The 22,345-nt window shown below is 33.8% G+C and overlaps 1 protein-coding gene across 1 annotated transcript in view; it reads left to right on the forward strand.

Annotated features, from left to right (window-relative positions):
• The first annotated feature begins 327 nt into the window (after positions 1-327).
• LOC149184115 (uncharacterized) overlaps positions 328-22,345 on the forward strand; it is a 28,623-nt gene continuing 6,605 nt past the window's right edge. Inside the window, exons 1-2 of the mRNA XM_089415232.1 lie at positions 328-2,741; positions 18,506-18,667. Coding sequence (XP_089271358.1) covers positions 459-2,741; positions 18,506-18,667 — 2,445 coding nt within the window. The 5' untranslated portion in view covers positions 328-458. The remainder of the gene's footprint in view (positions 2,742-18,505; positions 18,668-22,345) is intronic.

The following is a 22,345-nucleotide window of genomic DNA, read 5'->3' on the forward strand; positions in this document are numbered from 1 at the left end:
GATTGAATTTCTAATAAATGTAACCAAATTTCGGTGAAGTTCCCAAAGATTTTCTCGTTCAACGTTTCCTCTTTTCTCGGGTCAAGTCGTGAGGCCCCTCCGGCTCTTCCTTTTTCCAAATCCGTAAAATTTACGGATTTTTTTTAATGTATGAATGCCACAAAATGAATTAACTTTTGGAAAGATTTTCGGCCACTTTCTTTACGCGGTTGCTCCCGGTCAAGACACCGCTATTCTCACTTTTCCTAAAATTCATTTATATTCTTCATTTTTCTTTATACAAAATTTCCATTATCTTTTAAAAAGATTTCCAATTCAAATCACTTGGTTTTTGTTCTCCCACACGGGTCTTTATATGACGACTGCTGCTGCGATTATAAATACACAACAAATCTGAAGGAAGTTGGAGTGGTAGAGTGAGAAATCATTTGAAGGAAGTTGGAGTGGTAGAGTCAGAAATGGATCTTCTTCTCGTCATCACGTTTCTGTGCTCTGCGATGATGGGTATAGCAATGCCTACTCATTCTGAACAGACTGATGGATTCACTTCTGTTGAAACCGTTACTTTTAATCGCCATAAAAGGGATGTGGAGGCGCTTCTGAGTTTCAAAGAGGGTATTATATCCGATCCATCTGGATGCCTCTCCAACTGGACGGCCAATAACTCGCATAATGTCTGCCTGTGGAACGGAATTTCGTGCACACCAAACACGAAACGAGTGGTTGCAATTTTACTCCCATATTGCGGATTGAATGGTACCTTCTCCCCATCAATTGGGAGCCTCTCTCTTTTGCAGCATTTAGATCTTTCCTTTAATTCTTTCAGTGGAAGAATTCCAAAGGAATTGTTTAATTGTACACGGCTTCAACGGATCGACCTTTCCCATAATAGTTTGACAGGGAGTATACCAACTTCTATCCGCAAATGCGCTTTGCTGCAAACGTTTCATATTGAACACAACCAGTTGAGGGGTTCTATCCCAGTTGGAATCTCTCAGGTTGTCCACTTGGAATCTCTCACGTTGTCCAACAACGCTCTGAGTGGAAGAATCCCAACTTCTCTGGGCAACTGCACTTCACTTACAGAATTGGATATTAGCAACAACAATTTGAGTGGTCCAATACCATCAGAATTCAGTCGCCTGGTCAGCTTGGAAAGACTCTGGTTCAACGACAATAGTATAAGTGGAAGCATCCCAACTTCTCTGGTCAACTGCACTTCACTCTATCTCTTGCACGGTAGCGGAAACAAATTGAGTGGTCCAATCCCTCCACTTATGGGTTTGATGAAAAGCATATCTATTATTGATTTATCCAACAACTCTCTCAGTGGCCACATCCCTCCCACCCTATTCAATTGTACTCAGCTAATTTCTTTGAACCTAGGGACTAACAACCTTAGAGGTAGCATTAATCCCCCCAATATTATTACCAATACGGAATTGATAGCTCTGGACTTATCAAACAACCAGTTAATTGGATCTCTCCCGCGTAACATAGGTCAATTAAGCAATCTTGAATCTCTTGATTTATCAAATAACAATTTGACTGGATCTCTCCCTCGTACCATAGGTCAATTAAGCCATCTTCAATCTCTTTTTTTATCAAATAACAATTTGACTGGATCTCTCCCACGTAACATAGGTCAATTAAGCTATCTTCAATCTCTTGATTTATCAAATAACAATTTGACTGGATCTCTCCCGCTTAGTATAAGTCACATAGAGGATTTACAAGATCTAGATCTATATAATAATAATATTTTTGGCACTATACCCAATATATTTAGTTGGGCTTCCCTTCAATTTTTAGATTTATCGAAAAACAATTTAGAAGGACCAATACCTGAATATAATGGCAGTTGCTCTTTAGCTTTTTTCTCTGCTCACACTAATAAAATTTCTGGGACTTTGCCAATGTTTTTGGCTAATTGTACTGGAATTGAATATTTAGATTTAAGGAAAAACAATTTGACAGGGCAACTTCCTCACTATTTGAAATCTTTTTCATCGTTGTCAATTTTAAACTTTGGCTATAATAATTTTCATGGTGGCATCCCTGAATGGGTAACAAATTTCACCTCTTTGTCTGTATTGGATTTATCCAATAATAAATTTAGTGGAAGAATGCCATTACATTTTGAAAGACTTCAAGGATTTGTAGATTCTTCAAACCCTTCTCCCGCTGAACAAGAAATCACAGTTCACATGAAAGGATCTGAGTATAATCTGCCATACATCTCAGCTACAAACACAATACTTGATTTGTCCAACAATAATCTTGTAGGACAAATACCTGCAAGCATAGGAACTTTGAGAGACATGCGATTGCTAAATTTATCTGGCAACCAGTTGGAAGGGCCAATACCTGCATCTCTTAGTAACATATCTACTTTGGAGCAGTTAGACTTGAGCAAGAATAATTTGAGTGGACAAATTCCTGAAGAGCTCTCTAAACTATACAATTTGGCTGTTTTTGATGTTTCATCTAATAGCCTTTGTGGGCCAATCCCCGGAGGAACACAATTTTCCACATTCAGTGCAACATCATTTCAAAGGAATAAGTGCTTATATGGGTGTCCTTTAGATTCATGCAGTGAAAAGGAAAACCCAGTGGCAGAAGGTGACAATAATAGTAGCATTGCCCATATGAAAATGGGATGGCTTGAGCATCTAGATGAAAAGATGTCATTAATGGCATTGGGGATCGGTTTTGGGATTGGAATTTGGGGAGTAGTTGGTGTATTTATCTTTTGCACCAGAGCTAGACACTGGGTGTTGGGTCTACCACCTAACAAACCACAACTCTTCTATGGAATGTATCGATTCCCTACATAAAGAACCAAGTAATGGATGTTGGCTCTAGTATGTGGTGAATTAAATTGTCATGCAATCTCCCAATGATATTTTTGGCATACTATCTTATCACATATATAATTTTTAGTGTGATCAATGTCTTATTGCATTTCCATATTAATCTCAATTTTGTTTATAACTCTTAATATTTTTTATCATGTTCAATTAATTTCCAATCAAATAACATAAATATTACATTCTCTCCTGGTTCTTCGCATCTCATTTTACAAACAAGCCAGAGTTAACTTTTTTATGCTTATATCCTTTTCACAATGTTTTAGTATGCCATATGCAAAAACTGGTTTTTTGAACATTCCAAATTATTGATAAAAATGGTGAACTTTCTTCCCAGAATATAAAATCTTGCAATAATATAAATATATCTAATATATGTAAGAAGCTTAAACGCGCTGGAATCTTCATTGTAATGACCCAGTTTGAAATCGGAAAGGAATGTGATTGCTTGACCATGGTTATGTAACCATATGTCTTCAATGATATACTCATTTAATATCTTCATCCCCGGCGTCTGTCGCAAGAATATAAATAAATTCATCAACTGAATTATAAAGACTGATTGTATTTACAAAACCGATTAAAGAGAAGCTAAGTGTTGTACAGATCATAGAGTAATCGCTGTGTATGTGGGCGGTAGGATAACGCCTCATTGATTGGTCAACATTTCTATTTTGCTATCATCATTTAATTGCGGAGGTCCCATCTTTATTCAAATTAATCATTTTAATGATGGGATTGCATTTTCATTTTTATCATTAAAATTTCGATGAAAACATATAAACGCAATAGTTAAAAAATGTTCGATTTATTTATTTACTTATTTTATCACACAGAACTTTAACAAAAACTTTGAGTGTTTTGTTTATTAAATCTTTGAATTTGATTTAAGAAAATTTAAAATATTTTATTTCAATAAGTGAGAACTTCTTTGTGGTCAGTATATTCAAGAATGGTGACTTTTCAATTTTATATATTTATTTATTTATTTTTATCATACATAAAATTTTAACAAAAATTTTCCGTGATTTGTTTATTAAACCTTTGAATTTGATTTAAGAAAATTTAAAATATTCTATCTCAATAAGTGAGAACTTCTTTGTGGCTAGTATATTCAAGAATGGGGACGTTTCAGTGTTATATTCCTGAAACATATCTTTATGAAAAACATATTTATCATTATTTTTATTGTCTTTTTAGAGACATTACGTAAAATTGGAAGGATAAAGAGAAGCTTAGCATGACCAATTAACATGGCCTTTGTTTAATTATTTCGCACACAAATTGAGAAAAATGGCCTTTTTCTAAGTATTTTTCACACAAATTGAAAAAGTCCAACTTTTTAACTTATCAATCTTATCATATCAATTCTAAAATATTTTCAAAATCTTTAATTGAATTACAATTCATCCTTTATCATCTTTATTAAAAAATGTTCACTATTCAATTTTATACCCATGAAACACATTCGATTAAAAAGTAAATTAATTTAACGTATATCTTTGTTAAAAAGTAAATTAATTTAACATATATCCTTGTTAAAAAATCCCTCCGTATATATGTTCATTACAGGTTTGCTCAGTTTATGTCCATTACAAATTTGGACATTCAATGAGTATGTAGTAAATTCAATACTCTTACGCTAAGTGAGTTTAATTCTCTTAATAATAATAATAGATATACAAAATCCGTAATGGATATAAAGATAATATAATGATTGATTTTAGTATCCCCTTGTTGTCCCGGGTGGTTGGGACGGTGCACTAATGCCGTCCCCACCCGGGTTCATTTCACGCTGGACATGATGGGTTGCCTGCGCGCAACATTTGTTTGACTCATGTGGGTTGCTGTCATGCAACAGATTCTACGGTTCCCGTTGTACAGATATGTATATAATGTAATATGTGAATATAGATATGTATATAATGTAATATGTGGCTTCTTCAACGGGGATCCTTCCCCCCTAAAAATATAATGATTGATTTTTTAAAATTATTTAATGTTATTTATTATAAAGGTAATTTTTTTTGAAATTGAATTATTTAGATTATAAATAAGCTATGTTGTATTAGATTATAAATGAGCTATGCTATATTATGTAAACTATAAAATTTATGTTGTGATATAAAATATTATGTGAATTATGAAATTTAAGTTAAAATTTTATAAATTAAATTAAAAATCCAAAAAAAATTATAAATTTGATTTTAAAATTTCAAAAGAAAATTGTAAAAAGTTTTTTGTTATTGGTTAATGGTAATCCCTCTAAGCAGGTCTGCGCAGATTGCATGCCACTTTAATCTAAACTTTCATGTAAATCTAAACTTTCATGTAATTCTTCAAACTTATATAATACGTTTGCCTCTGGAACGGAATTTCGTGCACACCAAACACGAATCTTAGGAACCTCTCTCTTTTGCGGCATTTAGATCTTTCTAGTAATGCTTTGAGTGGGAGAACAATTTAGAAGGATCAATACTTGAACATAATGGTAGTTGTATCTCTTTAACTTTTTTTTTCTGCTCACACTAATAAAATTTGTGGGACTTTGCCAATGTTTTTGGCTAATTGTACTACAATTGAGTGTTTAGATTTAAGGAAAAACAATCTGATAGGGCAACTTCCTTACTATTTGAAATCTTTTTTATTGTTGTCAATTTTAAACTTTGGCTATAATAATTTTCATGGTGGCATCCGTGAATGGGTAACGAATTTTACCTATTTGTATGTATTGGATTTATCCAATAATAAATTTAGTGGAAGAATGCCATTACATTTTGAAAGACTTCAAGAATTTGTAAATTCTTCAAACTATCTTCCCCTTGAAGAAGAAATCACAGTTCACATGAAAGGATGTGAGTATACTCTGCCATACCTCTCATCTACAAACACAATACTTGATTTGTCCAACAATAATCTTGTAGGACAAATACCTGCAAGCATAGGAACTTTGAGAGACATGCGATTGCTAAATTTATTTGGCAACCATTTGGAAGGGCTAATACCTGCATCTCTTAGTAACATATCTACTTTGGAGCAGTTAGACTTGAGCAAGAATAATTTGAGTGGACAAATTCCTAAAGAGCTCTCTAAACTATACAATTTCGTTGTTTTGGATGTTTCATCTAATAGCCTTTGTGGGCCAATCCCCGGAGGAACAATAATAGTAGCAGTGCCCATATGAAAATGGGATGGCTTGAGCATCTAGATGAAAAGATGTCATTAATGGCATTGGGGATCGGATTTGGGATTGGAATTTGGGGAGTAGTTGGTGTATTTATCTTTTGCAACAAGGCTAGACATTGGGTGTTGGGTCTGCCACCTAACAAACCACAACTCTTCTATGGAATGTATCGATTCCCTACATAAAGAACCAAGTAATGGGTGTTGGCTCTACTATGTGGTGAATTAAATTGTCATGTAATCTCCCAATGATATTTTTGGCATACTATCTTCTCACATGTAGAATTTTTAGTGTGATCAATGTCTTATTGCATTTCCATATTAATCTCAATTTTGTTTATAACTCTTAATCATTTTTTATCTTGTTCGATTAATTTCCAATCAAATAACATAAATATTACATTATATAAATGACATAAATTGGGAAAAAAAATTACAATGATAAATATATTCACAACTTCATTACCATTTTTATTAATATATATTTATTTTGATATAAAAAATTGCTATATGTTTCATATTTAATAATAATAATAATGAAAACTAAAAATATGAATCTTTCAGAGACATTAATATATATTAATGGTGTAGTCTAACTTATAGACTAAAAAGTTTTTTTTCACATGAACTCAACAATGCGATTTCAAGCTAAAATGTGATTTTTTGTTGTTCAAAATACATTTTTGAATACATAGATTCAACACCCCCAGACACTTAAATTCTACATATTAAACAACTTGGGCACTTTAATTATACATATTAAACAAATTAGACTCATGTTTTTATTAAATCTCTGTTAGATTTTGGTTAAAATTAACCCTAAAAATGTCATAGTACTATCGTTATTTTAATTAGTAAAATTAATATTTACAATTTTTTTTTAATTAACATATGATCAATTTCATCTTTTATTATTAAAATCAGTGCATTACATCTAATAAATAGAATTAAAAATAATAATATTAAAAAAACCATAATATTTTAAATAAAATAATTAAAAAATACCATAATATTTTACATAACACATTTTATATTATTTATTTAATGTATATTAAATAATCATAAATAAAAATAATATATTAAAGACCATAAGAGGTATCCCACTCACCTCGCTCACAACGTAAACATGTAAATGGGATACTTATATTTGTTTACCCAAATTTCTGATTCATTTTATATTTTATCCACTTATGGTTTATATAACATGTGAAAGATTATGGAGGAAGGTGATATTTTACTTGTTACTGACAAATTTGGAAGGGAAGTTTTGATATAAATTTTAATAATATTTTTTTAATGGTTTTTTAATGTTTTTTTATTTATTTAAAAATGATTAAAATGTTAAATAAATAAATAAAGTGATGTTATTAAAAATTTTATTGGCAACAATGTTCTTTGGTTGGTATTGATGTCAATTTTTATATGTGTTTTGGCATGGTTTATTGGTGTATCATGATCATGAGTGTGTTGTTATTATTGTAGATGGCTAAAACTATATATTCTAGTGTGATGATGATGTTTTATTGAGGATATGTTACAGATCTGGGTGAAGATTCTTGAGAAAATAAAACCACGGGCAATTGCAAGGGTTTTTCCCATGATATTTGGTGTGAGAGCTTATTTGATGTGGTCATCAAGAGAAGTGGTGTGTAATTAATGATTTATATAGTGTATCTCGATGAGGGAGAAATTAGCATAAATATGAAATGCCATTGTTAGAATTTAGTTGAGCTATAGTGCATAATGAAGTTGTTTGAATATTTGTAGAAGTGAGCGTCAATTAGAGAGGTTGAGATTGTGTTGCAAAGGGAGCTGACTTATTTATGTGTTTCAAAGTTCATTTGTTTGCTTTGGGTTCCAGCCTTAAAATGAATGAAAACATGGCCCTGAGAATTTGAGGAGGATGGGACCTCCGACAAGTGGTGGCATGCCAAGATAGGAGTAATGACTCCTTGCTGGTAGTGACAAGCAACCAGTGGATAGGGAGTTGGGGCTTCATAGTTGGTGGTGGCCAACAAACTGTTGTAGAGGAGTAATGGCTCTTAGCTAGTTGGGGCTAACATTTGTAAAACAAATTTATTGATAATAAAAGAAAGAGAAGTAACACAACAATAACAAGGTGGTTTTCTCCCCCTTGAGGCTTTCCACCATAGTGTCCTATGTGTATGCTTGATATGATGTCTATGTTGATTGTTTAGTGTGGTTTACGTGATAAAAACTATTGATGATATTTTGTGTAATGTTTGACTAATTATTTGAAAAAAAAAATATTATATTTGTTATCACTACCGATTCACCGCCCCCCCGCCCCCCCCCCCCCCCCCCCCCCCTCCACCCACTCTCAGTAGTGATTTGATTCTAACAATTAATAATAGAGCAGGTCCCTTCTATTGTGGCTTAATTGCTAGAAGGTGGAAATGGGAAAATCATGGGTTATGAAAGTGCCCTGTTGCTTAGTCCTGCAAATTTTCAAGAATGGAGAGAGAAGGTGAAATCCCAATTATTTGCACTTGGATCTAAATTATGGAATGCAGTGATGAATGGTTATGATGAAGAACCCCCTACAAACAAGTCCAACAATGGAATGCCCAAGCTAAGTTTACAATTTATGACAATCTTCATAATCCGGATCTTGAGAAAGTCGTGGATCTCAATTCTGCAAAGGAGAATTGGGAAAGGTTTCAGGCCTTGAAGGAGAAACCAATACTAATGACGGAGAAAAGGAAGACGAAGAAAAAGGCCCCTTAAAAGGAAAGTGATCATCCAAATGACATTTTCTCTCCCAGCATCAAAGTGGTATATTTTCAGGAAGAGAGAGAGGCTAGATATCAAACTCAACATAGCTCTGCATTAGCTGAAATAGAAAAGCTCTCTACAAAAATAGAGATCTAAAAAAGCTTCTTCAAATACTTGAAGAAAGAGAGTAATATTTTAAAGAAGAAATTATTAGTTTGAAAACTCGAATAGAACAAGGAAGGAGGATTGAAGAAGGAATGAGAAAGTATTTTAAAGAAAAGGAAAATGATTGTGAAAGATTAGAAGTTGAGGTTGTTTCTATGAGAAACAATTTAGAGAAGAAGAACAATCAGGTGGAAGGAGAATCTAGATCTAAGGCGACATCCAAAAGGACTTTCAAATAAAATGATTCTAGCAAGAAAGGGGGCCAACAATTACATCAATAGCCAAGAAGAGAGTTAAGAAAATAATTATCAAATAGAAGATATTTCACTTCATCATCAGAGGATATAAAGTGCCTCACTTTCCATAGTTTTTGACATATAGTAGTTGATCATAAACAAAGAATGATCAATTTATATCAGTCGAATAGGCATTTGAAGTTGGAGCAGAAAAAGGAAGCCTTCTCAACCTATCAATTAAGGAAGATCATCATCAACCATCATGTATAAAAATTCATTTTATGGTCACTTATTACTTATGAAATTTTTTTAAGCACAAGGCTGTTGAATGCAGGACTAATGCAAAGAAGAAAAAGAATACAATGCAGCTCAACAAAAGACCTGATCCTTTTCCACCATTCCTTGGTCACATAAAATGTTTTACATGAGATAATATTGGCCATCTAACCAAATATTGCAAGATGCCTAATTTAGTTGTGTGATCCAATAAAAAAGAGAATCTTAATCAAAGAAGATTAAAAAGAAAGTCTAGAAGCCTAGTCCTTAGAACAAAAAATCAACATATTAGGCTTTGAGAGAGGAAGGAGCACCAAGAGACCTTAATGAATATTTGAACCAAATTAGGTCTTAGGGGGAGCATGTAAAATAAAGTGCATGAGTTCAGGGGGCTCCTCAAAGAAAAGGAAGTTTTTCTTATCATTTTATTGTCTCAATGTAAATTTTTTGTCTTGGTTTTAATATGTCATTTTATCATGTCCTCAAAGGGTGCTCTGATGGCTCTATTATTGATGTAATCATTATTTTTTATGTGGCTAAAATTGATACTTGAAGTGAATCCCCAATCTCTATTTGAATGCTCCTTTATGACCCTGTGAGCAAGTGTGCAAATCCATGATCTAATTTAAAAGTGTTTCAATAAATGGATATGGTCCAAATCCTCCAACTAGGTGTAATTTAACTAGATTAATAAGTTGTTGATTTAGTCTATGCGTTTTGAGCACTTGTGGGATAAAAGATATGTATATTGCCATGCTAGTATGTTGTACCTGCGATGCAATCAGTGTAAGGAATGGTTAGAGATTTGAAGACAAAAAGAACATATAATGTATATGCATTGAACAAGTCCATGGATTAGTTTTGAATGTTATTGTTGAGAAATTGGTTTAAAAATTTACTATGCCAAGGTTTGGAGGGAGTGGGCACTCAGGTTGGATGCTTGAATGCATTGAATTAGTTCAAATATGTGCATAGTTTGTCTTATTCATATCCAACGAACATTTTTTCAATGCATAAAGAATTCACCTGTGGGTTGATTTCTATTGAGGAACAATCTGGTCATACAAAAAAGAGGAAGATGTGATGGGCACTTAACTTGACATTTGTGATGTCTTTCATTTCTTATATGAACTAGAGTGATCAAAGGAAATTGGGAGGGATTCATGTTTGATATATTATTTTCATGTTGTGAAAATCATCCAATGAATCAATCTGATCTTCAAGGGCATGATGGAAAATAATAAAAGTTTGATTTGGTATTTTCGCCACTCGATCTTGTTCAGAATGGCAATTAGTTCTTGTTATCTTGACTAGATATGGTTTCAAGTTGGTGCAACAATGTAGTGGAGCACATTATCTATCTAATCTAATCAGAATGTGAACATGTTAATTATCTAGTTGTTATGCCATGAATATTTGGTTTAATCTGGGTGTTATGGTTGAGTTGTCACCAAAAGAGAGTGGATTGCCTTAATATCAATCTATTCATGAGAGTGTTGGTTGTTGGATGTGCATGGATCTAGTTAAAGAGTGAAACACTTTCAATGTTTGATTTAGTCCTTCATATAGTGGATCGATTTGGTTATGTTGATTTAGTCATGCATTGACTAGATCTGGTCACCAAATCATTATGGATGGCATGAATGTATTAACTATTTGGTAATGGTGGATCTGGTGTGTTAATTAGTCGTTGATGGGGTCCAAATTGATCCTTTGGGAAAATCAATTTTAAATAATGGTGTTATGTATTGATTAGAGGGTTGGAAATTAAAAGCATTACCTGTAGAATGCACATGGATAGAGAATGTGTTTTTTGATGTTGTAGAATGAGTGACTAAAGATGGTGTGATGGTAGTGAGATCATTGCTAGAGGTTATGCACTTGTAAAGTGTGTTTGGAGAGTGTATGGTAGAGGTTAGAGCACACATGACAAAGAATTGGGTTGGCCTAGATCAGTCACTCGATACGTCTACGTCATCAAAGCCAACACTCTTACTGTATACACAAGTATAAAAACCTTATAATTAATGAGTCTCGGGTTCTGCGTATATCAGCATGGGCTGGTGATTGTATTAGAGTTTTAATAAATCTCTGAAGTTTTGTTAGGGTAAAATAGCAAATCATGTTGTCTACTTGACATATCTTCCACACGGGAAGTCCCAACATACTCAGGGAAGGTTCATGTTTGTGTTTTTTCATGAACATTTTTCTAGGGTTTTGCATCATCTCTAGCAATGGCCTCTACGAATATTAAGTTGGTTTCATATAATGGCATCAAAAGTACATAAGAAAAGTAAAGCAGGCAGTTTTGTATTGAGAGTATGTATGTTGTTGTTGTCATAAGGAGAGTATGTGTTGCTGAATGAGAATAGTATGCTTCTGTGTGGTGAGTTTCTTGGTGTGAGAGCTTGATAATATTGTCTTTTTGGGTTGTTGCGAGGGTCAAGAGTGTGAGGATATGTGATTATCATGTGCACATGATTTCTTGTATCTGTTATAATTCTAAAGACATGTATTTTTGAGAGTGAGAGAGGATGAGGTGTTGTTGAAACGTAATGGTTTCATAAATCCATGTAATATTCATATATTGCTATCGATGTTTAGATGTTGCCAAAGTTTCAAATTTCTCGTGTATGTGTTGGATTGGTTTATTGAGTCAGGGTTTATCACTATATCAATGGTGTTGGATCTACCAACATGTCAGGGAATCTCCCCGGTAAGAAGTCCCAACTAGTTTTATAGCACCATTTACCACCCCTGGTAGATTTGATGCTCTATGATATGGCCCAGGGCAACCCTTCACTACCAGACTTGGTCCATTTTCTAAAAAACAATGTTTTAAATCCCATACGCGATTATTCCCTATCGAAAGCACATGTACACGTGGGTCAGCCTATACCCAACCTGCGTATATGTGTTAAAACATTAAAAATATATATAATCTCCCTTAATTCAAGTGGGTTTACGGGTTTGATAGGATACCCACCTACTATAGCCCATGGGCAAACTATTTCCCAAATGAAAAAACTAATTTTGAGAAGTATAAATACATTTCCATGGGAAGGCCTAAAGGAGGAGAAAGAATTAGATATTGATAGTATAGTTTATTACATCACTAATCAAGTCTGAAGATATCCCTGTGCCTTTTGCACTCCCAAGTCATAGGAAACCCATGTTTCCTTATTGAGATGTTCATCATCCCTTCATGACATCCTTGTGTATACTTATTGAGGAGGATTGCTGAGGCCTAGGCAGGACGGGTCCGGAGGATAGTTTCTCTTGGAGCCAACGGATGACTCAAGTTATAGTTCTTCCATATTTTCTTTAGCTTACAATAATAAAGAGGTGTTGTCCCATTTGTGATTATTATGGTCTTTATGCATTAATTTATATCATGATTTGCTTATAAAATCTCACGTTAATGCTCATTTACATGCTTATATGATCTAACCTTGATATCATGAACATGATTTCATTTATTTTTGGTGTATATGCTTTGCCTTTGAATTGCAGATCTTAAAGCACAAGGAAGAAGGAGAGGGTTTGAACCCTACGGGAACGACCTCAAATATAGGACTTATGGGTAAGACCTTATGTACCAACCTTAATTGTTTAAGTATTAGGACTACTTGTTTGTGTGTCTCTTTATGATGTATGCCCTCCACTACGTTGGGGTTCTCAACCCAAGACCCTAAGGTGATTCTACCCGAAACATAATTCATGACTTTGCTGGGGAAAGCATTCTTGTTTTTCCTAGATTGGGTTGTTTCTTCTTGATCAAGGCCTGTTTGATTGATTTCTTACTTTTATAGTGTCTGTGAGCTGTTTGATTCCTAGGCATCAAGTCTAATCTTTTGGATCAGGCCTGGATTTTTGTTTTTCTTTATTGAGCTTTATATTCACGCATTTCAGAGGATACAATAGTGTATACACACCAATTTCTTCAAATAAAATCACGTATACGTGATTTTCCTTTGTTTCAGCTGCGTATACATGCTGCTTTATCTTTGCACAGTTGCGTATACCTTATTTTGAATAATTTTTTCAAAATATTGGACCCAGTTAAGACTGTTGCTTGGTGTTTTTTTCTATTTTCTGGTCATTCACTTTCAGTAAAGCTCTACTTTCATGCAATTTTTCAGTTTCTAATCTTCTCCCTGTTGAAAACCTAGTCAACCTAGGGCTTTATTTTTGAGTAAAGTTTCAGTTTGCGGTTTGGGTTCAAGGCTTCTTGTAGAAGTTCTTGGTTTTTCTGACTTTGCGGAACAAGAAATTGTTTGTAGTTTTATTTATAACCGAACTTTCGGATTGTTTTTCTTTTCTTTCCTTTTTGTGGTTGACCCATTTTGTTTTTCATGGTTTTTGAGTGCCTCTTTGGCAATCTTGAAATTATTTCTTGATGTTCTTTTGGTTTTCTAAAGTCCTTTATAATGTTGTTCAGATAAATCTATGCAAGTATGTAGTCCTTTGTGATTTCAAGTTTTATTATATTAATGATGTGCATAACTTGTGAATTTTGGGACTCTTTATGCTTGGTTTTGGGCTTGGAATTTTAGTAGTCTTTGTGTTCTCAAAAAATTATTTGGGTTCTTTAAAAAACAAAAAGACAAAAACATTGTTCTTGCCTTTTTTTTTCTTTTCAATTTTTGTTTTTGGTTTCTTCATTTTTTTTGAGAAATTGTGAACTTTTTTGATTGGTTTCAAGGGATTTTGTCATTGAATTTGTGCCCTCCTTATAGCCAAGTTGGCCTATTGATCTTGTGAAGGAACACATTTTCTTACATGAGCATCCATAGAATACTGCACCATCATTATAGTTTGCATTAAGTTAGTTTTCACTGCAGCCATTTTAGTCTTTTTTAGTGTGTGGAGCGTGTTTGCTGCAAACGTTGAATATTGGATTCAACCATTTGAGGGGTCCAATGCCACCAAAACATCTTGATATGTACTCCAATGCTCTGAGTGGAAGCATCCCAACTTCTTTGGGAAACTGCACTTCACTTAAAGAATTGTATATTCACGCCAACAATTTGAGTGGTCCAATACCATCAAAGATTTGTCACCTGGTCAGGTTGGAAACACTCTAGTTTTCTGACAATAGTATAAGTGGAAGCCTTCCAGCTTCAATTGGCAACTACACTTCACTTTATGACTTGAGGGGTAGAGGAAAAATATTGAGTGGTCCAATCCCTTCAGTTATGGGTTTGATGAAAAGCATATCATTTATTGATTTATCCAACAACCCTCTCAGTGGCCACATTCCTCCCACCCTATTCAATTGTACTCACCTATATTGTTTTAGCCTAGCCACTAAAAACCTTAGAGGCAGCATTAATCCCCCCAGTATTACCAATACGGAATTGAACTATCTCGACTTATCAAACAACCAGTTAATTGGATCTCTCCCGCGCAACATAGGTCAATTAAGCAATCTTCAAGATCTCGTTTTATCAAATAACAATTTGAATGGATCTCTCCCACGTAACATAGGTCAATTAAGAAATCTTCACTCTCTTGCTTTATCAAATAACAATTTGACTGGATCTCTCTTGCCTAGTATAAGCCACATAAAGGATTTACAACTACTAGATTTATATAATAATAATATTTTTGGCACTATACCCAATATTATTAGTCCTGATTCCCTTATAATTTTAGATTTATCAAAGAACAAATTAGAAGGATCAATACCTAAACTTAATGGCAGTTGTGCCTCTTTAAACATTTTCTCTGCTCACACTAATAAAATTTCTAGTACTTTGCCAATGTTTTTGGCTAATTGTACTAGTATTCATTCTTTAGATTTAAGGAAAAACAATTTGAGAGGGCAACTTCCTCACTACTTGGAATCTTTTTCATTATTGAAAATTTTAAACTTTGGTTATAATAATTTTCATGGTGGCATCCCTGAATGGGTAACAAATTTCACCTATTTGTATGCATTGGATTTATCCAACAATAAATTTAGTGAAAGAATGCCATTACATTTTGAAAGGCTTCAGGGATTTGTAAAGTCTTCAAACTATATTTCCTTTGAAGAAGAAATCACACTTCACATGAAAAGATGTGAATATACTCTGACATGCCTCTCACCTACAAACACAATACTTGATTTGTCCAACAATAATCTTGTATAACAAATACCTACAAGCATAGGAACTTTCACAGCCATGCGATTCCTAAATTTATCTAGCAACCAGTTTGAAGGGCTAATACCTGCATCTCTTAGTAACATATCTACTTTGGAGCAGTTAGACTTGAGCAAGAATAATTTGTGTGGATAGATTCCTGAAGATCTCTCTAAACTATACAATTTGGTTGTTTTTTATGTTTCATCTAATAGCCTTTGTGGGCCAATCCTCGGAGGAACACAATTTTCCACATATAGTGCAACATCATTTAAAAGGAATAAGTGCTTATATGGGTGTCCTTTAGATTCATGCAATGAAAAATAAAACCCAGTGGGAAAAGTTGACAATAATAATAGTAGTGCCCCTATTAAAGTGGGATGGCTCAAGCATCTAGATGAAAAGATGTCATTAATGGCATTGGGGATCGGATTTGGGATTGGAATATGGGGAGTAATAGGTGTTTTTATCTTTTGCAACAAAGCTATGCATTGGGTGTTGGGTCTACCACCTAACAAACCACAAGTCTTCTATGGAATGTATCGATTCCCTACATAAGAACCAAGTAATGGGTGTTGGCTCTACTACGTGGTGAATTAAATTGTCATGTAATCTCCAAATGATATTTATGGTATACTATCTTCTCATACTAGAATTTTTAGTGTGATAAATGTATGATTGCATTTCCATATTAATCTTAATTTTGTTTATAACTCTTAATCATTTTTTATAGTGTTCAATTAATTTCCAATCAAATAACATAAATATTACATTATCTAATGGTTCTTCACATTTCATTTTGCAAACAAGTTAAGCCTAGCATTTCTATGCTTGTATCATTATCATAATGTTTTAATATGCCATATACAAACACTAGTATTTTTGAACATTCCAAGTTACTGACAAAAATAGTAAACTTTCTTCCCACTACTAAAACATGAAATCTTACTATAATATTAATATATCTAGGAAGATTAAAAAACCATAAATATTACATTATATAAATTAATACAAACTAAAAAAATAATTTGCAATGATAAATATATTCATTACTTCATTATTATTTTTATCAATATATATCATTTTGATATAAAAATTTAATAGATTTCATATTTAATATATATATAAACTTGATAATTAGAAATTAACATAAAATCGATTCTATTTTCAAAATTATTAAATTACTATATATATATATATATATATATATATATATATATATATAAACATAATAGGTAAGCATTAACCAAGTTCACAACATAAACATAAACAGGTAAAGTTGATACTTATATTTGTTTAACAAAATTTCTCATTCATTTTATATATTTGCTAGAGTTATGGTTTATGTAACATATGAAAGATCACATAGGAAGGAGATATTTTAATTGCAACACATTCATTTTATATATTTGCACGAGTTATGGCTTATATAATCTATGAAATATCTAATTTATTTTATATATTTGCAAGAGTTATGGTTTATATAACATATGAAAGATCACAGAGAGGACGGAGATATTTTAATTGCAATTAGCAAAGTTTGAATGTAAGTTATATTATTTGTATAAAGAATTTCACTAATTTTGAAAAAAATTAAGTGAAAAGCATAAGATATGTTGTGATATAAATTTTAATAATTTTATTTTTTTTATATGATTTTTAAATTATTTTTCTAATACTAAAATATTTCTATTTATTCATTTAAAAATAATTAAAATATTGAATAAATAAATAAAGTGATGTTAGTATCACTTTTTGTTGACAATAATGTTATTTGGTTGGTATTGATGTCAACTTTCATATGTGTTTTGGGGTATATCATGATTGCAAGTGTGTTGCTATTGTTGGAAATGGATAGAATTATGTATTCTAATGTGATGATGTTGTATTGGGGATATGTATAAACCTAGGTGAAGATTCTTGTGAGGCAATTACTAAGGGTTTTTCCCATGGCATTTGGTGTGAGAGCTTATTTAATGTGGTCATCAAGAGAAATGGTGTGTAATTAGATATTTGATTTAGACTATCTTGATGAGGGAGAAATTAGCATGAATATGAGATGTTAGTGTTGGAGTTTAGTTGAGCTACAATGCACAATGAATTTGTTTGAATATATGTAGCAGTGAGCACCAGTTAGAGAGGTTGAGATTGTGTTGCAAAGAGAGTTGGTTTATTTATATGTTGTAGAGTGAGTTGGTTTATTTATGTATTGCAAAGTTTGTTTGTTTGCTTTGGGGTCCAGTATGAAAATGAATGAAATCATGGCCTTGATAATTTGAGGAGGTTGGGACCTCCGACAAGTGGTGGCTTGCCAAGATAGGAGTAGTGACTCCTTGCTGGTAGTGGCCAGCAAATAGTTGAGAGTGGGTTGGGGCTTCCTAGATGGTGGCGCCAACAAACTATTGCACAGGAGTAGTGGCTCCTAGCTAGTTGGCGTTAGCATTCATAAAAGAAATTAATTGATAATAAAAGAAAGATAAGTAGTGCAACAACAACAGGGTGGTTTTCTTCCCCTTGAGGGTTTCCATGTTGGAATTGTAGTGTTGGCATTGATGTCAACAAACTCTTGGTGCTACTGGTCATATGCATGTGTGTTAAGTGCTTAGTGTTGGATGTTTTGGCGATAGTCTTGTTAGTTGGCATTGATGTCAACATATCTAAGACTAGACCTAGTGGAGATGATGTTATGGTTGTTGAGGAGATGGATTCTAGACATGTTGAGTTGGTTGGAAATGTTGCTATTGCAGGAGGATTGGATTGTTGCTATGGGTGTTGATGTTGTGTTGTAGCTTGGAGATGCTATTGTTGAAAGTGGTTGGAGTGATTCTCTAGATGTTGCATATGTCTCTAAATGTCTTGGAGACATTGCATATGTTGCTACAAGTGTGAGATGTGGTTGCTTGTATTGCAGGTGCTTCCACCAGTGATGGAGGCAGTTGTATTCCTTGATGTTGTTGCTGCAGGAGTTGGGGATGTTGTTATAGGTGATGGAGATGTTGCTACAAGCATTGGAGGTTCTAGAGATGTTGTGGTTGTTTCTTTAGGAGCTGGAGGTGTTGGTCTTGGTGCTAAAGTTGGAAAAATAGGTCTAGCATGTCCCTGACTTGTTCTTTGCCTATTTCATCAATTGTAGACCTGTTGCAGAGGCTTGGACGAGTGTAAAGGTGTTGGAGAAGATGATGGAATAAGTGGCGGAAGTTCAAAGCTAAGAGGTTGATGATTTTATTGATCTTTAGCCCTAGTCACATACGCAGAGGCCTATGGGAGTGGTTTTAGGCTCCAGTCGCTTGTAGGATAGGCTCAAGGGAGCAGTTATAGCTCCCATCGCTTAGAGGATAATGATAAGGGAGCGACCAGGGATTTTCATGAGAATTGCTCTGCATTCCTCGGATTGTTGATCTAATTTTGGCATTTTGGCGACATCCTTGATTAAAATTTTTTGGTTTATCATTAGAAAATTTCATGGGACCTTCAAAAGTTGATTAAAGTTAAAAAGATCAAAAAGGCTAGTGGAGTTAGTGGTTGATTGAGTCAATGAGTTGAATCTGAATCTAATCTAACTTATGAATAGAGTTGTGAAGCCCAATAGTTCTAAGTAATTATTGAGTTGAGCACTTGGGTTCATCTACACATTGGAGATAACACATTGTTAGTATGGTTGATTATCTAGTTGTTGGGTGGAGTGAATGAGAGCTTAGAGAAGAGCTTGCAAGATGCATCTATTGTCTAGTGAAAAATTTATTAAGCAGTTTGTAGTTGTAGTAGTAATGAGATGAAGTATGTTTCAGCCATGATTTTGTGGATTGAGTGAGAAGATGTAGTGAGGATTTGAGTAAAGTTTGAGGAGATTGTTTTCCAACTGGTGTGGAGTTTTTGTGTGAAGTTTTGGATGGAAGCTAGAGTTGCAAATTTGATATTTGATTGAACTTTGATGCTAAGTTTCTATAGTGCTCATGTTGAGCAAGTTTATAGAGTCCAGTCTGAAAATATATGAAACGAGGCTCACATGGAGCAAGTGAAGGCATGGAGGCTTTACGTATACAATGATTTGCGGATTCAATAGATGGAAGATATTTATCCATCCAATGGTGGTTGGATAGTTTGATAGAAATTGGGTGAGGCTCATTGGTCATGGTGGTGACTAGCAAATCAGAGTTTATAGAGTCATGTTGTTAGTTCAGGAGTAACCAGGCAAGGATCGACTGATCGTGGGAGTCTTCAGTGGATGGTAGTCCAAAGATTCGAGAGAGAAAGAATTTCATGTCTGATAGTGTCAACATAATTGAAATATGTTGAGTCTTCCGACTCATAGGAGTGAGCTTATCCATGTATAATTTGTTTAGCGCTTGATAAAAGAATTGAACAACGCAACAATAGTGGGGTGGTTTTCTCCCTAGAAGGGTTTTCCACCATAAACACATGTGTCCTTTGTGTTTATTATTTTTATGGTTGCATGTTTATTTTGATTCTCTGATCTATGGTTTTTTGTTTCAATACATGCATGGTGAAAAGATTAATAATTGGTGAAAAAGTTAAAAAGTGCCACACTACTGATTCACCCCCCCCCCTCGCGTCCCTCTTAGTAGTAATCTAGTCTCCAACAATTGGTATCAGAGCGGGGGCTCTCGATTGCAACTTTATCACTGGAGAGTGGATCTTGGAGATTTTGGTAGAAATTTTGCAAGTTTACCAAAATGGACCAATAAGGTATTCCAGTACTTCATGAAGGTAAATTTGCAACTTGATGAGTAAATTTGGATTCATATTTTTTATCTATTGATGAAGATATTTTGATATCACTTGAATATGATGTTAAATATAAATCTAATGATTTAGATAAAAATATTAGTTTGAATGGTCTTTCAAAATCTGATAGCATGCGTGTGAAGCATTATGAGACTGCCAAAGATATGTTGGATAAGTTGTAAAACTTGTATCTTGGAGGAAAATTGCATTTTTCAAAAATGGAGAAAAATGAAAAGGATTCAACATTTATCGCAGTAACAAATCAATCCTCCTCACAAGAAGAATATGAAAGCACTAGTGATTGTAGTGATAGATCAAGCATCGGTTACAAAAATGATGAGAAATCCAAGGTGAAAGCACCAAAAGTTGAGATTCAAAGGCTCATGGCTAAAGACAAGGAGTTGAAGGATAAATGTCAGAAATTGAAGGGTGAAGAAATTTCCGCAAGATAAGAATTGGAGAGGTTCAAAACTAGTGTTCAAGCATCTACAAGCAAATTTGAAATTCTTGGAGCACCTATTTACAACAAAAATAATGAGATTCATAAGTCATGAAGGAAGCAACAAAACAAGAGACGAAGATCAAAGAAGAAAAATATAATTAGGAAGTGTTATAGTTGTGGAATTCGTGGACACATAGTAGCAAGTTGCATCAATGGAGAGATCAAACTCTCTTATCAAAAGGAGCAACCAAAGCAGAAGCCACATCAAGCGTGCATGCAAAGGAAATATCCATCTTTCAGGTATAATAGTCCCTTTTATGGTTATTGTTTCTCATGCAATGATTTTTGGCCATGGGGCTATTGACTGTAGGGCACATGCAAGAAATAAAAATCAAATAAGCAAAAGATATCCAGTTATTCCTCAATTCCTTGGTCACATTAGATGTTTTGTGTGTGACAATGTTGGCCATAAGGCCAAGGATTGCAAATTGCCCATGTGTTTTAGGAGATCCATTCAGAGAGAGGAGAATGTACAAATGAAACCGCATAAGAAGAATATGGATCAACAAATGAAAGTTGGGATGAGAAAAGAGTAGCAAGGTTCTCCCACAAAAAATTGAGGCATGCATGGTCTCAGGGAGAACATATGGTTGCATTATGAGTTGTATGCAAATTCTTAATTATGCAGCCATATGGGGAAGAGTATGAGAAGACAAATCTGCATTTCTAGAGATGCATGTCTTCAGTGGAAGTCCTTGTGGTTTGAAGTGTTATTTCTAGTTTTAGCTCTTTTTATATTCCAGTTTGTTTTAGTTGGAGTTGTCATGCAAATTCGTTGATAGTTTTGGAGTAGTTATATGTTTTGATTTTATTGATGCTAATGGTGTTGTGGAAGGCATTATTATGTGCATTTTCTAGGTGTGATGGGGGATCACACATCTAGGGGGAACATTTGTGCTTCCTAACAGATCAGCAGAGTGTTTCCATTGTGTTCCTATGTAGTGCATATATATTTGACATTGATTTGGTGTAGGGAAGATATTTTGATGTTGCTACCATATAGTAGAAAATATCATACGTTTGGCACAATATAGTTGATATTTATGTCATATGTTGTCATGCATATGTCGCTGCCATGGAGATAAAATGATATGTTGGAGATAGTTCATCTAGATTATGCATATTATTGCTTATATTTTCATTTCTAGATGAATCATACATGTTGTTGATATGTATTAGATGGATGATTCATGTGTTGTAGCTGCATGAAGATAATATGTTTTTGCCTATAGTATGATTTTACATGGTTGAGAGATGATGATTTATATTGTTACTCATATATGGCGAAAGCATATTGCTTCTCATGTATTGTTGGATGGATGAGTTACGATGTTGTTTCTCATATGTGAAGAATATATGTTTTTTCTTCTCACTGACTTATTGCTTATGCCTCATTGATGATATGTTGCTAACCTATGATGAGGATAATTATTTGCTACTACTTATAATTCTTTTTGTATGATGGATGTTGCTACTTGGTTTTTCTCTCATGGGGAGAGAGAA

Source organism: Pinus tabuliformis, chromosome 3_2, assembly GCF_031772625.1.
Source record: "Pinus tabuliformis cultivar Carrire ecotype Pingquan chromosome 3_2, CPIR1, whole genome shotgun sequence".
In the NCBI taxonomy this organism is placed as follows: Eukaryota; Viridiplantae; Streptophyta; class Pinopsida; order Pinales; family Pinaceae; genus Pinus; species Pinus tabuliformis.